Source organism: Rattus rattus, chromosome 13, assembly GCF_011064425.1.
Source record: "Rattus rattus isolate New Zealand chromosome 13, Rrattus_CSIRO_v1, whole genome shotgun sequence".
Taxonomy (NCBI): Eukaryota; Metazoa; Chordata; class Mammalia; order Rodentia; family Muridae; genus Rattus; species Rattus rattus.
In genome coordinates this window covers 69,745,078-69,766,738 of record NC_046166.1, presented here as the reverse complement: position 1 = coordinate 69,766,738, position 21,661 = coordinate 69,745,078, and the positions used below count along the sequence as shown (strand labels likewise).

The following is a 21,661-nucleotide window of genomic DNA, read 5'->3' as shown; positions in this document are numbered from 1 at the left end:
ATGCTTGTGCATGGGATGTGGAGTATGTGTGTGCATGTGTGTGAATGTGCATGGGATACTGAGCATGTGTGTGCATGTGCGTGTATGTGCATGGTATGCTGAGCATGTGTGCATGTGCATGGGATGTGGAGCATGTGTGTGTATGTTTGCATAGGATGCTGAGTGTGTGCGCATGTGCATGGGATGTGGAACATGTACATGCATGTGCATGGGATACTGAGCATGAGTGTATGTGCATGAGATGCTGAGCATGTGTGTATGTGCATGGGATGCGGAGCATGTGTGTGTATGTGTGCATGGGATACTGAGTGTGTGCACATGTGCATGGGATGTGGAACATGTACATGGGATGCTGAACATGTGCATGCATGTGCATGAGATGCTGAGCATGTGTGTATGTGCATGGGATGCTGAGCATGAGTGTATGTGTGCATGGGATACTGAGTGTGTGCACATGTGCATGGGATGGGGAATATGTGAATGGGATGCTGAGCATGAGTGTATATGTGAATGTGATGCTGAGCATGAGTGTATATGTATGGGATGCTGAGCATGTGCTCATATGTGCATGGGATGATAAGCATGTGCTCATATGTGCATGGGATACTGAACATGTGCTGAAAGAACAAGTGGCGGGCTGGGGCAAGCCAGTGCCCAGAAGAGTTCTGCTCTGCCTACTTCATCACATGGCTCCTGGCACAAGTTCAAAAACGCAATGTTGTTACGGGTTCAGTTGCCTCCTTTCTACAAGAGACACATGGGAATTCTAACCCTTTGTCTTCCAGAATGTGACCTTATATCTCTACAGAGCTCATCAATGTCAAATGAGGATGTTACAGTGGGCCTGATCCAACAAGATTGGTATCCTGTGTCTTTTTAGAAGGAAGAGGAGGAGGAGGAAAAGGACGAGGGGGAGGAAGAGGAAGAGGAGGAAGAGGAGGAGGAGGAGGAGGAAGAGGAGGAGGAGGAGGAGGAGGAAGAGGAGGAGGAGGAAGAAGAGGAGGAGGAGGGGGAGGAGGAGGAGGAGGAGGAGGAGATGGTGGTAGTGGAGATGGAGAAATGACAGGGATTTCTCTGTGCTGGAGAAACGTCATAGGTCGGTGCAAGGGAAAAAGCTGAGAAGGGGCCCTTAGGGGCAGGGGTAGGGGATCAAGAGGGGGACAGCAACAGCTCTGCCTCTCCTTTGATCTTCCTGTTCAGAATGTGAGAGAACACATCTTTCTTGGATAATCTGTATACATTGTGGCATTTTTCTGCAGCCTTTCTGGTACAGAAGACAAGGAAGGTCTCCTGAGCACGGAGGATGGCATTAACAGCTGGGTGATGGGTTTGCTTTGTGCCTTGTGTAGTGGTGAACCTTCCTGACACCTCGGCACAAGGGCTCTTCAGAGGCAGCTCCTGCTATAACCCTACCTCATTTCACATCACCATCATCAGCAGCAGCTTCTTTGATGGTAAGAACTCCAGTCGGAGGCAGTCTCCCCACCCATTATGCATCATCTGCAAAAAACACATTACGAAGGGAAAATGCACAAGGGCCTTGAGGGGGGCGTTCTGGGCTGACAGCCTCCACACAGCACCCAGAGCTGTGGGCCCCAGGGTGTACTCCACACACCCATTCTCGATCCTTCTCTACCTGCTTCAGGTTTGCTTGAAGCACACTGGTGGAAGTGGGTCAGGAGGTCATCTGAGATGGCAATGGAACCTGCGAATGGAATCTAGCTGTGTGCCCAGGAAGCTGTGAGATACGAGCATATTCTGCCTTCAGCTCTGACCTGGTCGCTGAATATCTATCTCTTATCCCCAGTACAAGACACATATCCTTTGAGAGAGAGAGAGAGAGAGAGAGAGAGAGAGAGAGAGAGAGAGAGAGAGAGAGAGAACCCAGAGTTCCTTCTTAATACTGCATTTAGCTAAAGGTTTAGGACATTTGCCCAATATTCAGCACCGATAGGCCCACAGTGGTTCTTCATGGATAGATTTAGGATTTATGGATAAGTGCACATTAAACTAACACAAATTACCCTTGGCTCTCAGCTCCCAGCCCGGTCATATAAGCGCGTAAGAAGGAAAAGGCATTTTATGCTCTCAACTCCCAGCCCAATCATATACGTAACTAAGCAGGAAAAAGAATTTTTGTAGCATAAATTCCTAGCCCAAATCGAGGGGCATGAGCCACAGTGGGAACACAGTCCTGAGTTCGGGAACGTGGGACCCTTGCTGTGAGGTGCTCTCTTTCATGGACTCCAGGTCTGCTCCCCAAGGACACTTCTGCTGCTGCTGACCTTTTGTCTCTGCTTTCTTTTCCAGGGTCCACCTTGACTTCTGGATAGCAGAGCTCTTGGAAAACACCCCGAGAGCCTTTGCAGCCGCTCGAATCCGCATTCTGCTGGGGCCCAAGGGTTTGTAAGGTCTGCGTTAGATTCCAGAGACGTGCTGAGCTTTTGAGACATCCCTTCTAAGCTCCGGGTGTGGGTGACAAGCCGGGTTGGTTTCCCTTGGCCCTCGTGGGTTCTTCCTCCCTTGCTTCTGATTCATACTGTTTCCCCTTATCAACGCACCCATGGTCAGCTGACACAGCTGTGCTTGGGAGGGCAGGCCACATTCTTAAAAAATTTTCAAAATAAACTTTATTTTTTAAAAGTTTGCAAATAAACATAGAAACATTGCACACCAGAATTTATCAGACCCTCGATCTATCATACTCATGTTCACTTGACCTTTAGCCTGACGCACTGTTTCCTTCCTGTGAATCTTGGAAGCCACATCAGTAAAGGCCTCTCTTGCCTTGCTCTTCCGGCCTCATACTCTCCGGGTCTCAGTTTTGAGACAGGTCACTCCTGGAAGCCTGTGGAGGGTGCTTCTCCAGTTTTGTTAAGTAACATGTTACTATGACAACAGTCTTTGCTGGGCCTCACCAAATCTCTGCAGAGCCCTGGCACTGGGGACCTCTCTGGCCTTCCCAGGGAGCCGGTTCTACTCTAGCTGGTGTATTCTGCTGCTTCCGAACTGCCAGTTGTTTCTGACTCAGTTGCCCAAAGCCTCCCAAAGCCTCCCGTTCCCTGCATTTCAGGGTTTCTTCTGTGGCTCGTCATTTTCAAATACTAATTTCTTGGGTCCTTAGGGCTGCCTGATAAGGGCTGCCAAACATCTCAGCTGCAATTTCAGAGTATGTTCTGTCACTGCAGAATGGTCAGAGGAAGGGGTCCTGCTTCTAGAATCAATCACCTTGGAGTGGCTGTGACTGTACTCACTGCAGTCGACATTCAGTTAAACCCAAGGGCAGAGTGCGTGAGTCTTGATGGGCCCCGCTCTATTCCCCTCCTGGTCATAACTGTATCATGTGGTCACAATGAACTGCAAGGGAACTGGGAGTATCTGCTTGTATTGTATGCCAGGAAGCCAAGAGACCTTGGTGAATGGCTGCCAGTTTCCGCCACCACCGAGTATGTGGCGGTATCCAGGTTTCAAATTTAGTTCCCGGGTGTGAGGCCGTACAGCCAGGGAGTCCCTCAGCACACAGACAAGATTGCTGTCAACGTCTAGGCGTTGTGTAACACTCATGGTGTATCTTATTGCTGAAGGCGGTAATTTAGCAAGTGTGTGGAGAGTTTGCATTCCTAACAGGCTTTGGAATTCCAACCAATAGGTTGGAAGGGGTTGGATCTGGCGAGAAGTGGGCAAGCAAGGCAACGCTTTGATACAAGGAGCTGAGTTCTTGCAACATTTTCTTACATTGTTCCCCTGCAATGAGCTGTTGGCGCAGATAGTGGGTAGTTGTTGTAGATAATGCTAGCTAGGTCCCAGGCAGTACTTATCTCCTGCCTAAGGAGAGCAGAGGTCATTGCAGCTGAATATTTGAGCAATTCATTGCTTCAAGAACCAAGACTGGGCTAGGTGCTGGTGGTGCATGCCTTCAATCCCAGCTTTTGAGGTGGAGGGGAAGGGGTGGGGAGAAGGCAGAGGCAGGCGTATCTCCGTGAGTTTGAAGGCAGCCTGGTTTACAGAACCAGTTCTAGGACAACCAGGGTTACACAAAAACCCCACTCTCAAAAACCAAACCAAAGCAAACTAAACCACCACAACCACCACCACCACCACCACCACCACCACCACCACCACCACCACCACCACCACCACCACCACCACCAGCAAAGCAGCCAACCTTTTCTGGGTGTGTTTGCCCACACATTTCTTTAACCCCAGCACTCTAGAAGGAGAGGCAGGCAGATCTCTTGAGATCAGGGCCAGCCTGGTGTACAAAGAAAGTTCTAGACCAAGCAGAACTACATAGTGAGATAGCATCTCAACAAACAAACAAATCAGGAACTAAGAAAAGGCAACCTCAAAATATGCTCCTGTGTTTCGAAAAGCCTTCTCCTTTTGATTATTTTCCGTGGGCACTGGCCGGCCCGCTCCAGCCGGCAGGCTGTGGCACCTTCAGTCTCAGCACCAATCCATGGGCAGCTCGGGTCTCTGCTCTAGCCTGGCCCTCACATAAGCAAAGGGGAAACTAATGTGCTCATTCTCCAGTCAGGACGTCGTGCTCTGGGCCTCGCCCACTTCCTCCAGAGCCCGGCACAGCTTGGGGTGTGAGTAGGGGGCCCTTTTTGTATTTATAGGATTTCCCTATTCCTGCTTCTGTAAAAACTCTGAAGCCAAGAAGGGGCATCAGCAAGACCCCGCTCCAATGGGGACCCGCTCTCGTCTCACACAGAGGCCTGGGTAAGAGGTGCTCACACTCCTGTGTGCACACCCACCTCGTGCTCTGAGCCCCTTGCTCCCTTCTCGGCTCCTCAAAGGTAGGAGGAGTTGCAAGCATTCTCTTTCACTTCGAGTATGGTTAGGATAGTGTAGGGCGCGAGTCACAAACCATGGCGTGGTGCCATACTGCTTGTTACTGGATTCAGCCCTCCTACCCTTAGGACCTGTACACACAAATGATCAGCCACTCAAGTCCTCAAGCCCTAAGATATGCTGACACAACACAGACAGACAGACAGATAGACAACACTGTTCACACTGTAGAGGCTCAGTACGTGGACAGAACTGAATTTTTTTTACCACTTCATACACGACAGTGGATGGACTAGGGGGACAGAGTTGTTCAGATTACATTCTGACACAATCTAATAAAAGCTCGAGATAGTTCACATTTTCTTAAAATCCAGTTTTGTTTCAACAAAAAGTTTAAAAGTCCCTCTAGGGAGATTGAGTGGTGGAACACTGGAAACTCAGCAGAGCACTCCAGTTCACCTCGTCAGCCTGGCTGGGATTTGTCTGCACTCTGCCTTCAAAGTAAAAAACAAACAAACAAACAAAAAAACCCCCACTGATTCCTGTACAGGAAGCAGGCTCCATTCCGGAGACACGCACCTTCCCATTTCCCCTGACAGGGGAGGTAGAGAAAGGGCTTACTCCACCCTCTAATGGGCATTTCCGCAGCTGTAAAATGATGGGTGATCTAAGCAACTATGCTTATTTTTTCAAGTTTTCTTCTATCAAATTGCAAAGGGAAAGGCCCCAGCGTGGTTTGGGCCTACCTTGGTTTGTTGCCTCAGTGACTAAGATTCACATCTTAGAATGAAGCTCACTGCCGGGCTGAGTATAAGCTGCATTGTTAGGGTCTCATTTTCACACAAAAATAAGAACGTAGTGAGTCCCTAAGCCTCTTTACACAACCTTCGTTAGCGTGGCGAAGGCTAACAACGTGTACTTGTAGGATTCTCCACTCATTCCACATGGACAGAACCCTGTTTCAAAGATTATTCCAATTACAGCCAATCATAGTACTTTACTGCACAAGGGAAAGGTGTCATGGCTGAGCTTCTGTAACTCCTGTGTACAGAGGCAGTGTTCTCATACCTCCTGGCTTTGGCTCCATCGCCTTCTGGAATCTGCCTCTTCTCCATCTGTTGACATCTGGTTTCTCCATGTTTCCCCTCATACCTCCTCTCTGTGAAGCCTTCAGGAAGCCCAACAGATCAAATGTCTCTGCTCAGTAGCGTCTCTGGGAACGGCTCTTCTGTTCTTACCTCAGGGTTCTTCTTCCTCCACCATCACTGGGATCAGCTCAGAGCTCAGACAAGAGACTTAAGTGTTTGAAGGCTGGGAGGGAAGGAAGTCAGCCACACTACCCAGCACAAGAATGGCAAGTGAGAAAAGTGTCTGGACACAACTTTCAGATCCCTAAATGAGGAATGGCTTTGGAAGATTGCCAAGGACCAGCATGGAGACAGTCTCTGAGAGAAGGGGTGTCTGGGAGCAGTGAGAAGAATGACTCAAAGTCAAATTGGGGATCCAAGCTGACAACCTGTGTTCTGTTTGCTATTCTAAGAGAGCTCTCTGTCCACGTCCTGCTTGTGTGTGTGTGTGTGTGTGTGTGTGTGTGTGTGTGTGCACACGCATGCGTGTATGTGTGTGTGTGTCAGTTCTCTAGGCAGTTCTCTTTTTATCCTAAAAAACTCTCTGGATAGCTCATCTCATGTAGAACACAGGTCCAGTCTTTTATTTTACATATCAACCCAGCCATTTACTCCAGGTTTCCTTTTGATTATCTTATGAGTCTGCATCCCATGACCACAGCCCTTTGATTCATAGGAGGAAGTAACCAAACATTTTTTCCCCCTTAACATTGCAAAAGAATCTGTCTGTCTTTGTTAAACTAGTTGATAAGCTAGTTGGGTGGGACTGTACTTTGAAATGACCTTTTCTACCGCACCTGGGCCTAACCTCGAAGGGTCCCAGGCTGACCTTGAACTCAGGGACCTGCCTGCCTTTGACAAGCTGGCTCATTGTATAGTTGCCTTTGTTCCTTGAGTTTCATGAAGCCCCCTCATAATTCATATTGCATCCTTATATTTCACATAGTTGAGAAATTGTTATCTATTTTGACTCATGTATTCAGAGCTCTTTCCCACAGCCTTAAGGGCTGCCCTCAAGCTCCCAGTATTTACCACTTTGCTGAGACTTAGCCGTACCTTTGCCTCCTGGACTCTGGTTGTCTGATTATCATGGAGTTATTAGCATTAACAGGAAGGACATTCCTTAAAGGAGGGACATAAAGTAAGTACATTAGGCAAACATCCCTTATGCCCACAGTAGCCATTGATACTCATGGAGGCTCACACTGGGGCCCTTTCCCAGGGGAGGAACCCTGTCATTCTCTCCTCAGCAGGGCCACGCTGGGCTCGGCAGAAGATTCCAAAAAGAGTGCTTCATTCTTTGCTGAGTGTATATAAGACAAGTGTGGCTTTAGAAAATTACCTCTCGGGTACATTATATATTTAGGCAGGTTTCACAGCCTGTCTGGTTCTTGGGAGACAGAGGCAAGAGAAGAGGCTCCACTCGAGAGCCGAGGTGTTCAGTGCTGAGACGGAGCCATAAATGAGCTGTGCTTTCTCTAGCATCTCAGTGCACAAGAACACTCTTAAAGACAAGTCATGGTCTGGAAGTGACTTTCTTAAAGTCACAGGCACTGTAAGCATTAGTTCACCCGGGAGCTACACTGAAGTCTCAGGCTATTTCCATCACAGCCATGGTATCCCCCACTAGTCTTTGGGAAGTCCTGGCTCCTGTCCCTGTAGATCTGACCTGTTCAGAGGTGACAGCTTTTGAATCACTGACATGGTTTGTCATCCCCAGAACATGTTAGTGTTTGTAATGGTAGAAAACTGAATCTAAGACTCTGGTCTGCTTGGCAGAAGAGTCCAGCAGCTCTGGTCAGACCCAAGTGCATTTGCTGAACTGTGGAAGCCCTGTGAGTGCCTCTTGGGGCACTATGACCTTGAGAGGGAATCACCTAGGACCCTGGAAACCCAAAAGACCCAACAAGGAAGAGACCCTTCACCTACCTGCATCTAAAGCTAGCGACTGCATGATGCTTCTCTCCATTGGACATTCTGAGCGTCACTCCCGAGCCTTCTCCTCTATGAAGAAATACTTAGCTGCCTAGTAGGTGTCCCAGTTAGGGTTTTAATGCTGTGAAGAGACACCATGACTCAAGGCAACTCTTACAAAGGAAAATATCTAACTGGGGCTGGCTTACGGTTTCAGAGGTTCAGTTCATTATGGTGGGAGGCATGGCAGCCTGCAGGCCGGCAGGGTGCTGAGAGTTCCACATCTTGATCTGAAGGTAGCAGAAGGGGAACTGTGCCAACACTGGTCGGAGCTTGATCTCTCTCCCTCCCTCTCTCTCTCTCTCTCTCTCTCTCTCTCTCTCTCTCTCTCTCACACACACACACACACACACTCACGCACACGCACACACGAGACTTCAAAGCCTGCCCCTACAGTGACACACTTCCTCCAGTAAGGCCACATCCACTCCAACAGGGCCACCTCTCCTGTTAGTGCCACTCCCCATGGGCCAAGCACTCAAAGGCAGGAGTCTATGGGGGCCATTCCTATTCAAACCACCACAGTAGGTGACCAAAGAAGGCAGAGGAGGAAGGAGAGGATGTTAAGAGGAAAGGCTGCTGCCTCTGAGGTGTGGAGCGGCCCAGGTTCCCACATACCAGCCTCTGTCCACTTCAAGGATGAGGTACAGGGCGGCCCTTGCAGATCCCAGCCAGCCCTACGAATGGATACCAGGACCCAGCAGAGCTGACCCACCAGTGACTGCAGGCCTAGGCCCTTATCCATGTTGGTTGCCTGGTGGATCAGGAGGCCTCTGATCTCTGACTGGTCTTGACACACGAGAACTGCTCTCTTAGCAGCAAGAACGTGGGGCCCTAGAATCAGCTCCTGCTTCTAGAATTTTCCCAAACCTCTGCGTACCTCTCCTTGGACGAAGTGGGAATGAGCAGGGTACGTAGATATGGACCCTCTGGCAGGCAATCAAGAGGACTTCGTGTGGTGAGAGGCTGGGCTAGAGACAGTCAGTAGTGTGGATGTCAATGTGCTTTGGGTTCAAATACAGCAGAAGACATTACCTGGCTGTGGATGTCCCCAGTCTTCTGGGTTCCACGTAGAGAGCTCAGTCCTGAGACAAGGTAGGTGGAGAAGGTAGGTGCCAGTTAAGTGTCTTCCTGCACAGGGGGCAGACACTACACTTCCCTGGAAGCAGTGTAGTGTGTGCAAGGAGGGAGGGGCTGATTTTCTTAGAGGTAGGAGCTGATCCAGACCCTGGAGGCCAAGAACCGACTCTCTTCCTCTCATAGCCTTTCTTTACTATAATCTTTTTGCTTTTACTATTTGCTTTGTTGTTTGAAAATGAATTCTCTCCCAACGGCACAGAACTGCCCAAGGTTTGCCTTCAGTGGAGAGAGGCAGGGAAGCTCTCAACAAGGTCTCTACGCAAGGTGAGTCAAGGGTCACAGACCCATGCCCTTGCCCTGAGAAGGTTCTGAGTAAGAGAGTGGGGAGGAAAGGCGAAAGGAAGGGAGAGAAAGAAAGAAAGAAAGAAAGAAAGAAAGAAAGAAAGAAAGAAAGAAACAAAGAAAGAAACAAAGAAACAAAGAAAGACTGAGAAGGGGGCAACTCTTGGGAACCGGGAACCAAGGCCAGTTTCCTCGCTTGGTACCACAGGTTTCACTGGGACCCCTAGGGTGTTGTTTTATAGCCTGACGCCTGTGTTCTTGAGTCCCAACTGCAGGGTAAGGCTGACCTCCGGCGAGGCTGCAAATGGAAAAGGCAGAGGGAACCTCAGAGCTGGCGAGGTTTGAATGTCGTCAGTGTCCAACGTAGAGTGTTATTGTCCATGTCAAGCTAGGTCTGTGCTGGAATCTTCTGTCGTGAAATGTGACTTTGCGGTCATTTGAACTATCATGTTGCCCAGGCGGACACCACTCCCAAGAGTTGAATGCCAGGTCTGCACCTGGATGAGACAGGTTGACCTAACTTAATTGGCCCCAGGCCCTGTTTCTGAATTCCTCCATCTCCAGTAGGCACTGACCCCAGCATGAAGTCCAGTGGAGAAATGTCCACTCTGTAACTAGGCAGGCAGGTGATACTTTCATTCGACTTCCAAGTATCTGTTTGAAACGATAGCTATTATCAAAATTATCAAAACCCAGTTCCTTCTTAGCAGATGTTTAATTAAAACCCTCCGAAACTACTCAGAGATTTAGCTAGGTGCAGTCCACGCTGATTCGAATTTTAGCATATTATAAGCCAGGATGACTTTGAGCAGAACATATACAGCATTTCAAACGCTCTAATTAAAAAGGAGAAAAAAAAAACAAAAACAAAACAAACCAGATTTCTTTTCCCTACCTGCAATAGCCTAATGTTAGAAAGAAAAAAAAAATCCTATCAAGAGTAACTAGACTCCTGACCTGGAAAAACTTCCTGCTCTCACAAAGGCTTTTTCAAAACTGACATTTAACAAAACATGGAGTGATGTAGGTAGAGCTTTTTCATTCCAAGATATGAACAGCCTGTGAGGGCTTGGATGTGCTACCAACAGTCCTGTGGGCAAGACAGTAAGTCACCTGTTATGGTTTGTATATGCTCAGCCCAGGGAGTGGCACTATTAGAAGGGGTGGCCCTCTTGGAGTGGGTGTGCCATTGTGGGTGTGGGCTTTAAGACCCTCATCCTGGCGTCCTGGAAGCCAGTATTCTCCTAACAGCCTTCAGATGAAGATGTAGAACTCTCAGCTCCCCCGCATCATGCCTGCCTGGGTGCTGCCCTGCTCCTACCTTGATGATAATGGACTGAATCTCTTAACCTGTGACCCAGCCCCAATTAAATGTTGTCCTTGTAAGAGTTGCCTTGGTCATGGTGTCTGTTCACAGCAGTAAAACCCTAACTGAGACAACCCCTTAGTAACTTGCTGTCAGGATCAAATGAATGAGATTCTGCTCCTAGAGGTCATAGGAGCAGAGCCTGGCTCCAAACACTCAGCCTTGCTGGAGAAAACATGGCGTCCCTCCATCAAAGCTTGACTAGGAAGTCAGCAAGGAGACCCAGCCTCTCTCTCCCTCAACCTCTCCCAACAGCCTCAGGGATCCCCAGAGTGCCCATTTGGTTCTCACCAGTTGTGGTTTGAAAGAGAATGGCCCCCTTAGACTCATGTGTCTGAGTGCTTGGTCCCCAGTCAGTGGAACTGTTTGGGAAGGATCAGGAGGGCGTGGCCTTGTGGGAAGAGGTGTGTCACTGGGGGCAGGCTCAGAGTTTTCAAAAGGCCATCCTGAGTTTTTTTCTCTTTCTGCCTCTTGCTTGTAGACTGAGATGTGAGCTCTCAGCTACTGTTCCAGCCCCAAGCCTGCCTGCTGCCATGCTCCCTGTCATGATGGTCACAGATTCTAACTCTCTGAAACTAAACCAACAACCCTTTTCTTCTGTAAGGTGCCTTGGTAATGGAGTCTTATCACAGTAATAGAGACAGGCACTGTAGGCTGTTACTAGCCCCACTTTTAGAGGAAACCAAAGCTCAGGTAGCTGCCTGTACAGATGACAGCAGGCCTTGTGACCATACCCTCTGAGGGACAGTGCAATTATTACAGCTCCTGGTGGGTAGTAGGTTTTCCAATTAAGAGGGGACCCTAACTCCAAAGTTGTCACATCAGACCTGTCATTGCAACCAACCACTAGTTATGACCTCAGTTTTGAGGTCGAGGATGCTTGGTTACAGGTAAACACTGAATCCATACTCTTTCTAAACTCAGGGTAACACATGCAGGAGGCTGTCAGGTCTGGACCACTTTGCAACTGAACTCGCATAAGCCTCACCTGCATGGAGATTTAGGATAGAGATGCCATCCATAGGTGTGTCCACAGAAATCCAAGTGACCATGCCCCTTTCCAAAGAGCTTCTATTAACCAACAAATCTCTGGTACATAATGATTAGCTTATTTTCCCAGTCACCAGAAAGAACTAGCAAAGTTACTATCGGTTTCCTCAAAAATTACTTTTGTGCTGGAGAAATGACCCAGCTGTTAAAGGCTGTGGTTAGCAACCAGAAAGTCAAAAATTACTTTTTTCCATCGATGAATCTCTAGAATGCAACTTTCCTCTTGGAATGACATAAACAGGACCAAGTCCAATATTTATTTCAACTTGTGATCTTTTGATTGATAAGTCGATTGTGCATATTGATGAGGTTCAACATGACATTTTTAACATATGCACGGTCACCGATCAAGACACTTTCTACCCACACCTACCGCCTTCCTGTCTTAGCCGCATTTCTCATTGCGGGGGGGAGGGGTGTTATTCTGGCCCGTGGTCTCAGAGGGTTTAGCCCATCCACGGTGGAGAAGCCATGAAGGCAAGAGCTTGAGGTTGCCAGCCATGTTGCATTTGCATAAGCTCTGCACCTGTGCCAGTCTGTCCCACTCAACATCAAGATGGCCTGGGTAACTCTATTCCTGGCAGGGGCTTTCTAGGAATGAAAATTATCTGATTTTACTTGAGAAGGATGAGGCCATGTTTCTTGGGAAAAGGATAAGAAGCCCAGTGGCTTGTCACATTTCAAAGGAGACACGAGTGCTAAATGGCATTGCTGTGAACAAGTGGAGGGCTGTTAGCATCCGGACCTGAGCTCTGTCACAAGTCAGCAGGATGATGTTCTATGCAGGTCCATTTTTTTCCTCCTAGCTGCGGTGTTGGCATGTGGTCTCTGGACTAGGCCTTCCTTGATGACTGGGGCTGTTTGTTGAGCGTCAGTGATAATGTAGTCGCACCACGGGACACATGATCAAGTGACGACTATGTACTAGGGGCCTCATGTAAAATACTCTCCAACTAGATTTTACGTCAGGAGTTGTTGGGTAGGCAGGCCTGGGGAATTAATTACAACACGGTCCAGGGCAACCTCAGATTAGTAGAGACTAGGGCGACAGATTAGCCTGAGGCCTCCAAAGGGGACTCAGCCTTGGAGTGACCAAGGATCAAAGTCCAATGAGAAACCAATCAATGTCTCTGAGGAAAGAGGGAAGAGAAGGAGTGAGCCAGGGATGATGGCAAGGAGAGAAAAAGGCACTGCATCCTGTCAGAACAGGGAGCAGCTTTTAGGTTGTGTTGGCAAGAGACAAAATATCTGGAGGCAGCAAGGTGAGGCTAGACAGAGGAAGGCCTGAAGGCAAAGGCTGCCAGACAGGCAGAGCCATATTCGCTCCTGTTTGCCTCTTCTTTCTGTCTTTCCCAGAGCTTGGTACTGAACTGTCTTTCCCCAAAGCCAGGACCCTGAGTCCCAAGAAGTTGAGAGAGGATGTATCAGAGAGACAAACTGGAATCAGAGCTCAGTCCTACAGCCATAGGATCCGAATCTGACGTGGCCATGCTCAGTCCCGTTAGTCTTTTTTAGATCTCCGAGCAGTTTCTAGTCTAGCTGCCCCCAGATCTGACAGACACTTGCAGGGGGGAAACAGTGTTGCCTCAGAATATTTATCGTAATTTATATTAGGCAGCAGAAGAAACATTGTAACACACTACATTGCTGAAAGGCTCTGGGGTTGAGATGGGGGGAGTGCAGCCCCCTTGGAAGTGGGCAGGACTTTATGTGGCTGAAGCATACATGTGTGTGCTTCATGGAGAGAGCTAAACGCATTTGCTGGGTTTTCAGAATACAGTGTTCCGGAAGGAGAAGACACACTCAGGGTTAGGCGGGGAACAAAGGCTCAGAATGAATCAAGCAGTAGTAGGTGTGTGGGCAATGCTGGGCACCGGCACAGTTAGGGAGGGGGTTCCGCCCACGGCCACTGCTCCAGTTGGTACAAATAACATCAAAATCAATCAGCAGAGTACTAACAAACTAGAAAATAGCACCCCCCTCCTTGAACTATAATCACCAATGTTAGCAATCTCCTAAGATTTCCCAATATTCTTAAGAGCTTCCCTTTGTCTACTGAGAGGCTTGTAGGGATTAAGTGGGCTGTATGCAGTTTGCAACACTGTAGGAGAGACACCGATCTTATTACTACTGACTCCAATCATAGCAGGATAAACAGATTAGCCGCGGTTATGCTAACGTATTACAGACAACCTTTGCTTCTGCGTAGTTCTCTGTTTGGAATTAGAATTACATGCAGGAGTTATGAGCTAAGATCATCTTACCTGCTCCCATTCAATTCCTGCCTTCGCCGCTGTGAACTAACGTGTGACCCTGCACGGGTGCCTGAAGAAACAGATTAGGGGCACTGGGAGAGAAGTCATTAAAGTGGCCTCATTTTAAATTAGAAATGTTCCCTAAACATTACCAAGGATACATGCTGCAGAGACTAGGGCTGAGAATCCAGTGTGTTAAGTCAGAAGCAAAATGGGACGTTCCGAAAGGAAGACATTGAGGTTTGACCGGACTCATGGCTGAGGGTGGGGTCTAGGTACACTGACTGTAGCTCATTATTCTTTTCTATCATTCATAGCCTACCCCGCCCCTCTCTTTAGGTTGCCTCAAAAAGTAGCATAAAGCATGGGAAATAATAGGGTTCCTAATGACATTTACGTGCACGTACACCCTCCCATCACCCTTTCCTGTCCTTACCTTTTCCGTTACGCATTCCTCTTTCCAGGTGGCGCTTACACACTTTTAGGGTCAGGAGATCTCGAGAAGCACGGCAAGTCAAACCGATCTCTGGTTTTATAAGGGGAGAAGAGCTCTTAAGCTCTGTAGAATCAAGGGAAGGGGCTGTGGTTAGAACACGCTCACCATGAACGGTGCATTGGTTTGTGGGGCAAGGTGATAGAAATCAGGGTTGTCCAACCCTTCGACGTCTCTGGGCCACAATGGATGATGTGTCTTGGAGCACATATCAAATACACAAAATACAAATGGGAACCTATGCGCACAGAAAAAGATCTGTGTGTAATTTTCACGATCTCTACCACGGCAGATAGAAGACACCCACATCATAACAATAATTAGGAAACATCCTGTACAGGAAGCAGATCCCACGTTTGCTATCACTAAGAAAGAAAACGCACACACACAGCATTAATAAGACTTCATTGGTTCACTTATTATAAAAGAGGGCAGCATAGAACCAGTGGAAGATTTGACGTTTCATTCGAGAAGCGGTGGCACCAAGATCTCGTTTGATAGATGGTGGCTGTGATCCTTGGATGCGTTCCTTCGTCAGACATTTTGATCTAATTTCCCTCTAAGTGTGTTCTAGTCTTGAAAACAGTTGCTCACATATGTAGGTGCTGCTGAAATGGGGTGAGCTGGAGAGGATTTTTGTGAAATAAAGGATTTTTGTTTCTGTGAGGAAGCATAGTAAAGAGATACAATAGAGATTTTCTCTGCTCGGTGTGCTGGTGACCTTTAACCCCAGCACTGGAGGCCGAGGCAGTTGGAGCCAGCTTGGTCTACACAGCGAGTTCTAGGACCCCTTTGTCTCATTTTTTTCTTTAGTTTGAATGTCATTGGCAACACTGTGTATTCTGTTTGAAAACTGGCAGGTAACATATTTAAGTCAGTGGAAAATGGAGTCATAAATATACAGAAGTACTGATGTTTTCCCGGACTGTGCGAAATGTTTTAAGAATCTAATATCAAAAGAGTGAGGTTACAGTTTTGCCCCACAACATCGTGTTTAATCAGTGTGTTAAAACCCAAACAACGCTGGCCTTAACTGGGGCTTGCCGTAATTTCAGTTTCCTTTGAAAGCTGCCACGATTTGACATGCACGGAAAGTTGTTTTCATCTTGACGACACGTGCTTAATTCCTTTAAACAGCAGTTGAACCCACTAACAGATGCTAAATCTGCAAACACGTTTTTATTGTCAAGTTCTGGCATAAATTTTGTTTTGATATCATAAAGGAGTTGATGATGTTACAAGTCATAAATCTTTTAACATTTGGCCACAGTTTAGCTAAAACCCTTCTCCCAAAAAGTGACCAAAAAGTCGGTCAGCACCTGACTTTAGGGCATTTCTGGAATCGACAATGACTTCATGCTTGCTTCTTATGAACTTCAGACCTGATGATTTACATACCGTTCTTATCCTTTTAATGATCCTGTGCACACGCTTTCCTGATGTATTATGCCACGACGCCCCATTAAATGTGAAATTTGGGTTGAAACTGTATATCAACTTTGATTAGTTTTACAAGTCCCTCTCTTTTATCTGTCATCAACAGGACAGCAATGATAACTATAGAAGAAATGCAGACCATGGACAGAAATTCTTGTTTAAACGTTTTTTATGTGCACGGATGTTTTTCCTGTATTTATGCACACTGTGCGAATGCCTGATGCCCGTCGAGGTCATAGGACGGCATCTAACCACCTGGAACTGATTGTGGATGATTGTGAGCCACCGTACGGGTGCTAGGGACTGAACCAAGGTCCTCTGCAAGAGCGGGAACTGCTCTTAGCTGCTGAGACGCCTCTCTCCAGCACCTGCTTCAGGGTGCTTTACTGCATATAGAAACCTCTCGATCTAGCTGTGTCCTTTCACACAGTTAAAGAAGCCACTTCATCAGTGGCTTTATATTATCAACACCTCTAGTAAAACCACAAGCTGAGTGTGGTCACCCATGGCCAAAGCTACTTTAAAATCAGCTCTTCTACTCCACAGAACTTTCTAGAGACTTTCCCGTTTCTTCAGTCTGCTGGATGTAGTCTAGTCATTTACAGTTTTCCTACTTAAACATACACATTTTTTTTTAAAAAAGGGTCAAGCACGGGACAGACACCCTTCATCCCAGGCAAAGGCAAGTGAATCTCTGTGAGTGTGAGGCTAGCCTGGTCTACAAAGTGAGTGCTAGGACAGCCAGTGCTACACAGAGAGATCCAGTTTTGAAAAACCAAAACCAAAACTGGATAAAGAAAGAAAGAAAGGAGGAAAGGAAGAAAGAAAGAAAGAAAGGAAGGAAGGAAGGAAGATTCTTATTGTTTTAAGTAAGTATGTTTACAATTTTGTGTGTTTGGCTATGTGCACAGAGACCCTGAGCAGGTAGCCCCTTAGCTATGTGTCAGACACCTCTAATAAATGTTTCATTTTTAAAGGATACAAATTGAGCTGGGCAGGGTGGCACAGACTTACGAAGCCAGAGTCTGAGGATCGTCACAGTGGGATAGTGAGGCCATAGACCACTCTACGACTGGGTGACGACCTTTATTTTATCCATATTAATCATACTCATGTTGTCTTCCTGGGTAGAGCTAACGACTCCTGGCGAGTCCGTGTCCTCCCCGGCACCTGTGAGGTTGAGTGACTAAGGCTTTTAGAACTGGTGGCTGAACCGTATACAAAGAAAGATTAAAGAAAGAAAGAAGAAAGGAAGGAAGGAATAACAGATTCTTTGCATGATTTCTAATGTAGATAATCAGGAAGAGAATCAATTTATCTGTAACAAAACTGTGTAAACCTCTCGGGACCCGTATAGAACTTATGATGCCCATAGGGCATCTTAGAAAATGTTAGCTTTCGTGTGTGCAAGCGTGTCTGTGAGTGTGCGTATGCATGTGCCGCGGTGGGTGTCGGAGAATAGCTTTCAGGAGCAGGTTCCTGCCTTCCCCTTCTCGAGGCAGGAATACTTCTGCTGCTGCGCTGATACTGCAAGGAGCGAGCTGCTGAGCCTCTGGGAGAGCCTCCATCTTGCCGTGGGTGTAGCACTGGGACTACACTGCGGATGTGCCCGGCCGTTACAGCTCTGGGTTTCAGTGGCCAAACTGCAGGCACCTCCCTGCGTAGCTAGTGTCTACAAGCCGGGCTGCCTCCCTAGGCACTGGGTTTCCGTACACAAGGTGATTTATAATCTTATCACAGATATGATAACTTCAAACTATATAGTTTATTTAATAAAATATCTATTTCTGTTACAGGCATCAAAAGACAATCTAGTTTTATGAAGTAAATCAATGTACGCGTAACGGTAAGCAAGTAAATGCTCTCATTTTACCCCAGTTTCTCACTTAAAGTCTCAGAGGATACCTTACCTATGACATACAAACACGGAAATAAATAACAGGGTAGAAATGTCTTCAATGTCTCCAGGGTTTGATTCGCCGAAGAAAAAAATAATAAATAACTCTTTATGTGCAATCGTGAAGTCTGAGTTCGCATCCTATGCGTACCTAACACCTCCGTGTTAAATGACAGCTCTTCTCAGGTGACAATGATTTATTCACTGCTTTTTTCAGGAAGAATCTGCGTGATCCAATAATTAAAGAAAGCCGAGATTATTCTGGCATGGTCTGGAAGGCAAAAACAAAGGCAAGACAAACGAAAATAAAATCACAGATGGTAACGATTTTATAGGCGGTAGCCCTTGGGCCCAGAGAAAACCCTCAATCTAATAAGATGCTCTCTTGATGTACGAGCTGACAGGGACCCAGTGCAAACAGAAACGAGAGACAACTGACATTTGTGTCAAGGAAAGAAGAACTCTAAGAAGTGTGGACCAGGAGCTGCACAGCCTGTGGCTTTAATGACACCAGTGCTATGTCAGGACAGCTAGAGCTCAGCGGGGAGACAGGTCATCTCTGACATCACCTGCCAGCGCTGCTCCTCCTTCCTAAGGGAGCTGTAGCCCGAGTCGGGCCTGTTCTCAGACGGCAGCTCTGCAGTCAGCCTGAGTTCCTGTGAGTTCCGGGTTCCAGGGCGGACACACCTCCTAGAGTTTACTTTAGGAGAGTTTTGCTTCTAAAGTCCTCAGCTACACAGAATACAGGCTGACGCGAAGACGGGAGGTCTCAGAGAGTGCGGGCACAGGGGACCCCTCCCAGGTCTGGTCAGACCCCAGGGCTGCCCCTGATGTGGTCCATTTTGATCTTTACTTCCAAACCGTGGAGTATGTGGTAGATTCTGGGAGCTCTGGTACTGAGGGAGGGGTGCAACTTCCACCTTAATTCACACAAATACTTCCTGGTTCTGGCTGATGGACAAGGTGAGCGCTCCTTAGGTCTCTGGCTCTCTGTTTGGATAACGTAAGTAAGTTTCCACACAGTGAATTCAAGGAGAGCTGAGTGCAGACAGCCCTGCCTTATCCCTAAGTATCTGTGACACGGGTCAGCTCAGCAAAGCTGTGCACGGAGGGACCATGTGCCCCAGAAACAGGTTCGTGTATAGGATTTAGTTCCATCCACTACTGATGGCCAACGTGCCTGAACTGGAATCTGCCCAGTGACCTCAGGGCAGAGGCAGAGGTTTTCACAATGCAGCCACCCCTGCCCACACTCTCCATTTGTTTCCGGATACACACAAAACGTGCCAGAACAGGACAACTAAAAAAAAATTAATTTCCTCTCATCAAATTCATAGTAGTCTAACTTAACAAAACTAGCTGTATACAGTTTGCTTTTTACGGTTTTAAAACATTTTTTGGTGTGGTGCAGTGTGGTGTGTGTGTATGTGTGTGTGTATGTGTGGTATAGTATGTGTGTGGTGTAATGTGTAGTGTGGCATGTATGGTGTGTTGTTGTGTGCTGTGATGTGTGTTGGGTGAAGTGTGTGGCTATGTGCTATGTGTGGTGTGAAGTGTGTAGTTATATGTTATGGATGTTGTGTGGTATGTGTGTTGTGATGTAGTGTGTATGGTATGTTGTTATGTGGTGTGTGTGTTGTGTAGTGTGAAGTGTGTGGTTATGTGGTGTGAAGTGTGTTGTTATATGGTGTGGTATGTGCGTTGTGTTGCGTGTGTTATGATTTGATATGTGTTGTGATGTGATATGTGTTGTGATGTGATATGTGTTGTGTTGTGTGTGGTATGTTGTATTGTGTTGTGTTGTGTGTGGTATGTGTGTGTTGTGTTGTGTGTGGTATGTGTGTGTTGTGTGTGGTATGTTGTATTGTGGTGTGTGTGGTATGTTGTGTTGTGTTGTGTGTGGTATGTTGTGTTGTGGTGTCTGTGTTGTGTGTGGTATGTTGTGTTGTGTTGTGGTGTCTGTGGTGTGTGTGGTATGTTGTGTTGTGTGTCTGCACCTTATGTATATAGGCAAAGGCAAAGGGAGAAGCAGGTGTCTTCCTCTCCGGGTTCCCGCCTTATTTCTTTAAGGGCTCTCCTTGAGAGGCAAGCTCATCATTTGGACAGGCTGGCTGGCCAGTCATCTGGGGTCTGTGTGTCTGCACTGCAGGATATACAGACGCATGCTCTCATTCCTACTCTTCTAGGTGGGAGCTGGGGTTCACACTCATGCCCTCCGCATACACAGCAAGTACTCATACCCCACCCCCCAGCCATCTCTGTAACTTAAACCAAGTTTATTTATTTTTTAAACCTTTTTGCAGTTTGGCATAAAACCTCATTGTACATATTAAATTTGTCAGATCTGAACACCGTAGGCATGAAACAGACCCACTGCCTGCTGGCCTGTCAGGAGGTGGCGTATCTGCAGCCCCTCTTCTCTCCTGACACACATCTGTGCTCCCCAAGAGCACACTTCCGTATCCATTAGCTTCTTCAGTCCCACGCCTTCTCCGGTCTCTTTTCCTCATCTCTGTTAATCCTCATTCGTCTGTCATAAAAAAGCCTTTGTCCTCCATTTCCCCTCAGGTCCACCTAGGTGACCCTGCCCCTCAAACTCCTCCGTCTCTTCTGAACAAACCTTGGGTCCTTAACAGGGCCACACACCAAGCCGGATACTACATGCTACAGTTTACAGAGTCAGAGAAGTGAGAGGAAGAAGTATCACCACAGCAGTTCAGTGCTCTTCCTAAGCATACGAATGCTGAGTTTTCAACAAGGAACAGAGATCTCTGGAAGACGGAAAACTATCCTCTACCAAGTAGGCAGAAAAGAAAAGAAAAGAGAGACAGAATCATTCCACTCCAATTAAACTTAGAGCAACTGGCCCCCCAAAATTGCTAACTCGAAGGCCAAATATCAGATGGTGTATCGGTTTCAGATGTTGTATCGGTTTAGGTATACGTTGTGAGGCATCTCTTTGTGCCAGTCAGAAGCGTGCGAAGCCCCTTTCTCTGTGGGTTCTGTTTTAGGTCTATTGGGTGTTGTTTTACACCCAGATCCGGAGGGGTAGGCGCTGTGGTGCTTACCTGGAGGCATCATGCAGTGCTCGGGGAACATCTTCAGGGCGCTTGTCAGTCTCTCGGTGTCCTGCAGAAGCAGCAGGGTTTTCATGTGGTCCAGGATGAGCACGTCTGCGGGAGGCAAGCGTCCAGACTCGAGGAGGCGAAGCAGCTCTTCAGCAGCTTCTGCGCTCACAGCTGGGTCCTCTCTGGAAGCTTCTGAAAGGAGTCACGGGGTCTTGGTTACTTGCAAGACAAACTCCCGCTCCCTTAGGAGTCCCCAGGTATGGACACATTCCTGGGGGTGAGATGTGCGGCACGTCAGGTCCCTAACGAACTCCCAGGACAGAATGGGAATGGAACTCTGGGAGGAAACACAGCATCGAAGTGCCACCGTTCGAGTGACTTGGGGGAGGCGGCCTGTGGACGTGTCTTGTATTTTAAACACCTTCCAAGCACAACACTATCCTCTGAGTCACTGACAACAGCAGGAAAAATAGACATGGAAACCAAGCCCAAGGCACGCCACGGGGTCCTTGAGAACAACAATGGAGTAAGAGTTCTGACTGCTTCGTGCTAATCAAGAAAACCCCTCTCCTAAGAGGCCGGCTTTGTCTGTTCTCCCCAAGGTCTGCTGGTCTGGACAGAGAAAAAGTTTTTCTCTTGGGCTCCTTTTAAGATCTTTTAAACTTTCCCCAATTTACTTATTGTTTTTAGCTTGCACATGGAGTAACGGATTTCATGGGGGACACCATTTCGCTTTCATGTGTACACCTGGCTCTCGCCCCACCCGCTGACATCA

At 47.5% G+C, this 21,661-nt stretch overlaps 1 protein-coding gene across 1 annotated transcript in view; it reads right to left on the bottom strand.

Moving 5' to 3' along the window:
* Window positions 1-17,667: 17,667 nt before the first annotated feature.
* Erich1 (glutamate rich 1) overlaps window positions 17,668-21,661 on the bottom strand; it is a 63,595-nt gene continuing 59,601 nt past the window's right edge. Inside the window, exons 5-6 of the mRNA XM_032918980.1 lie at window positions 20,887-21,078; window positions 17,668-18,089 (exon numbers count right to left, since the gene is read on the bottom strand). Coding sequence (XP_032774871.1) covers window positions 18,016-18,089; window positions 20,887-21,078 — 266 coding nt within the window. The 3' untranslated portion in view covers window positions 17,668-18,015. The remainder of the gene's footprint in view (window positions 18,090-20,886; window positions 21,079-21,661) is intronic.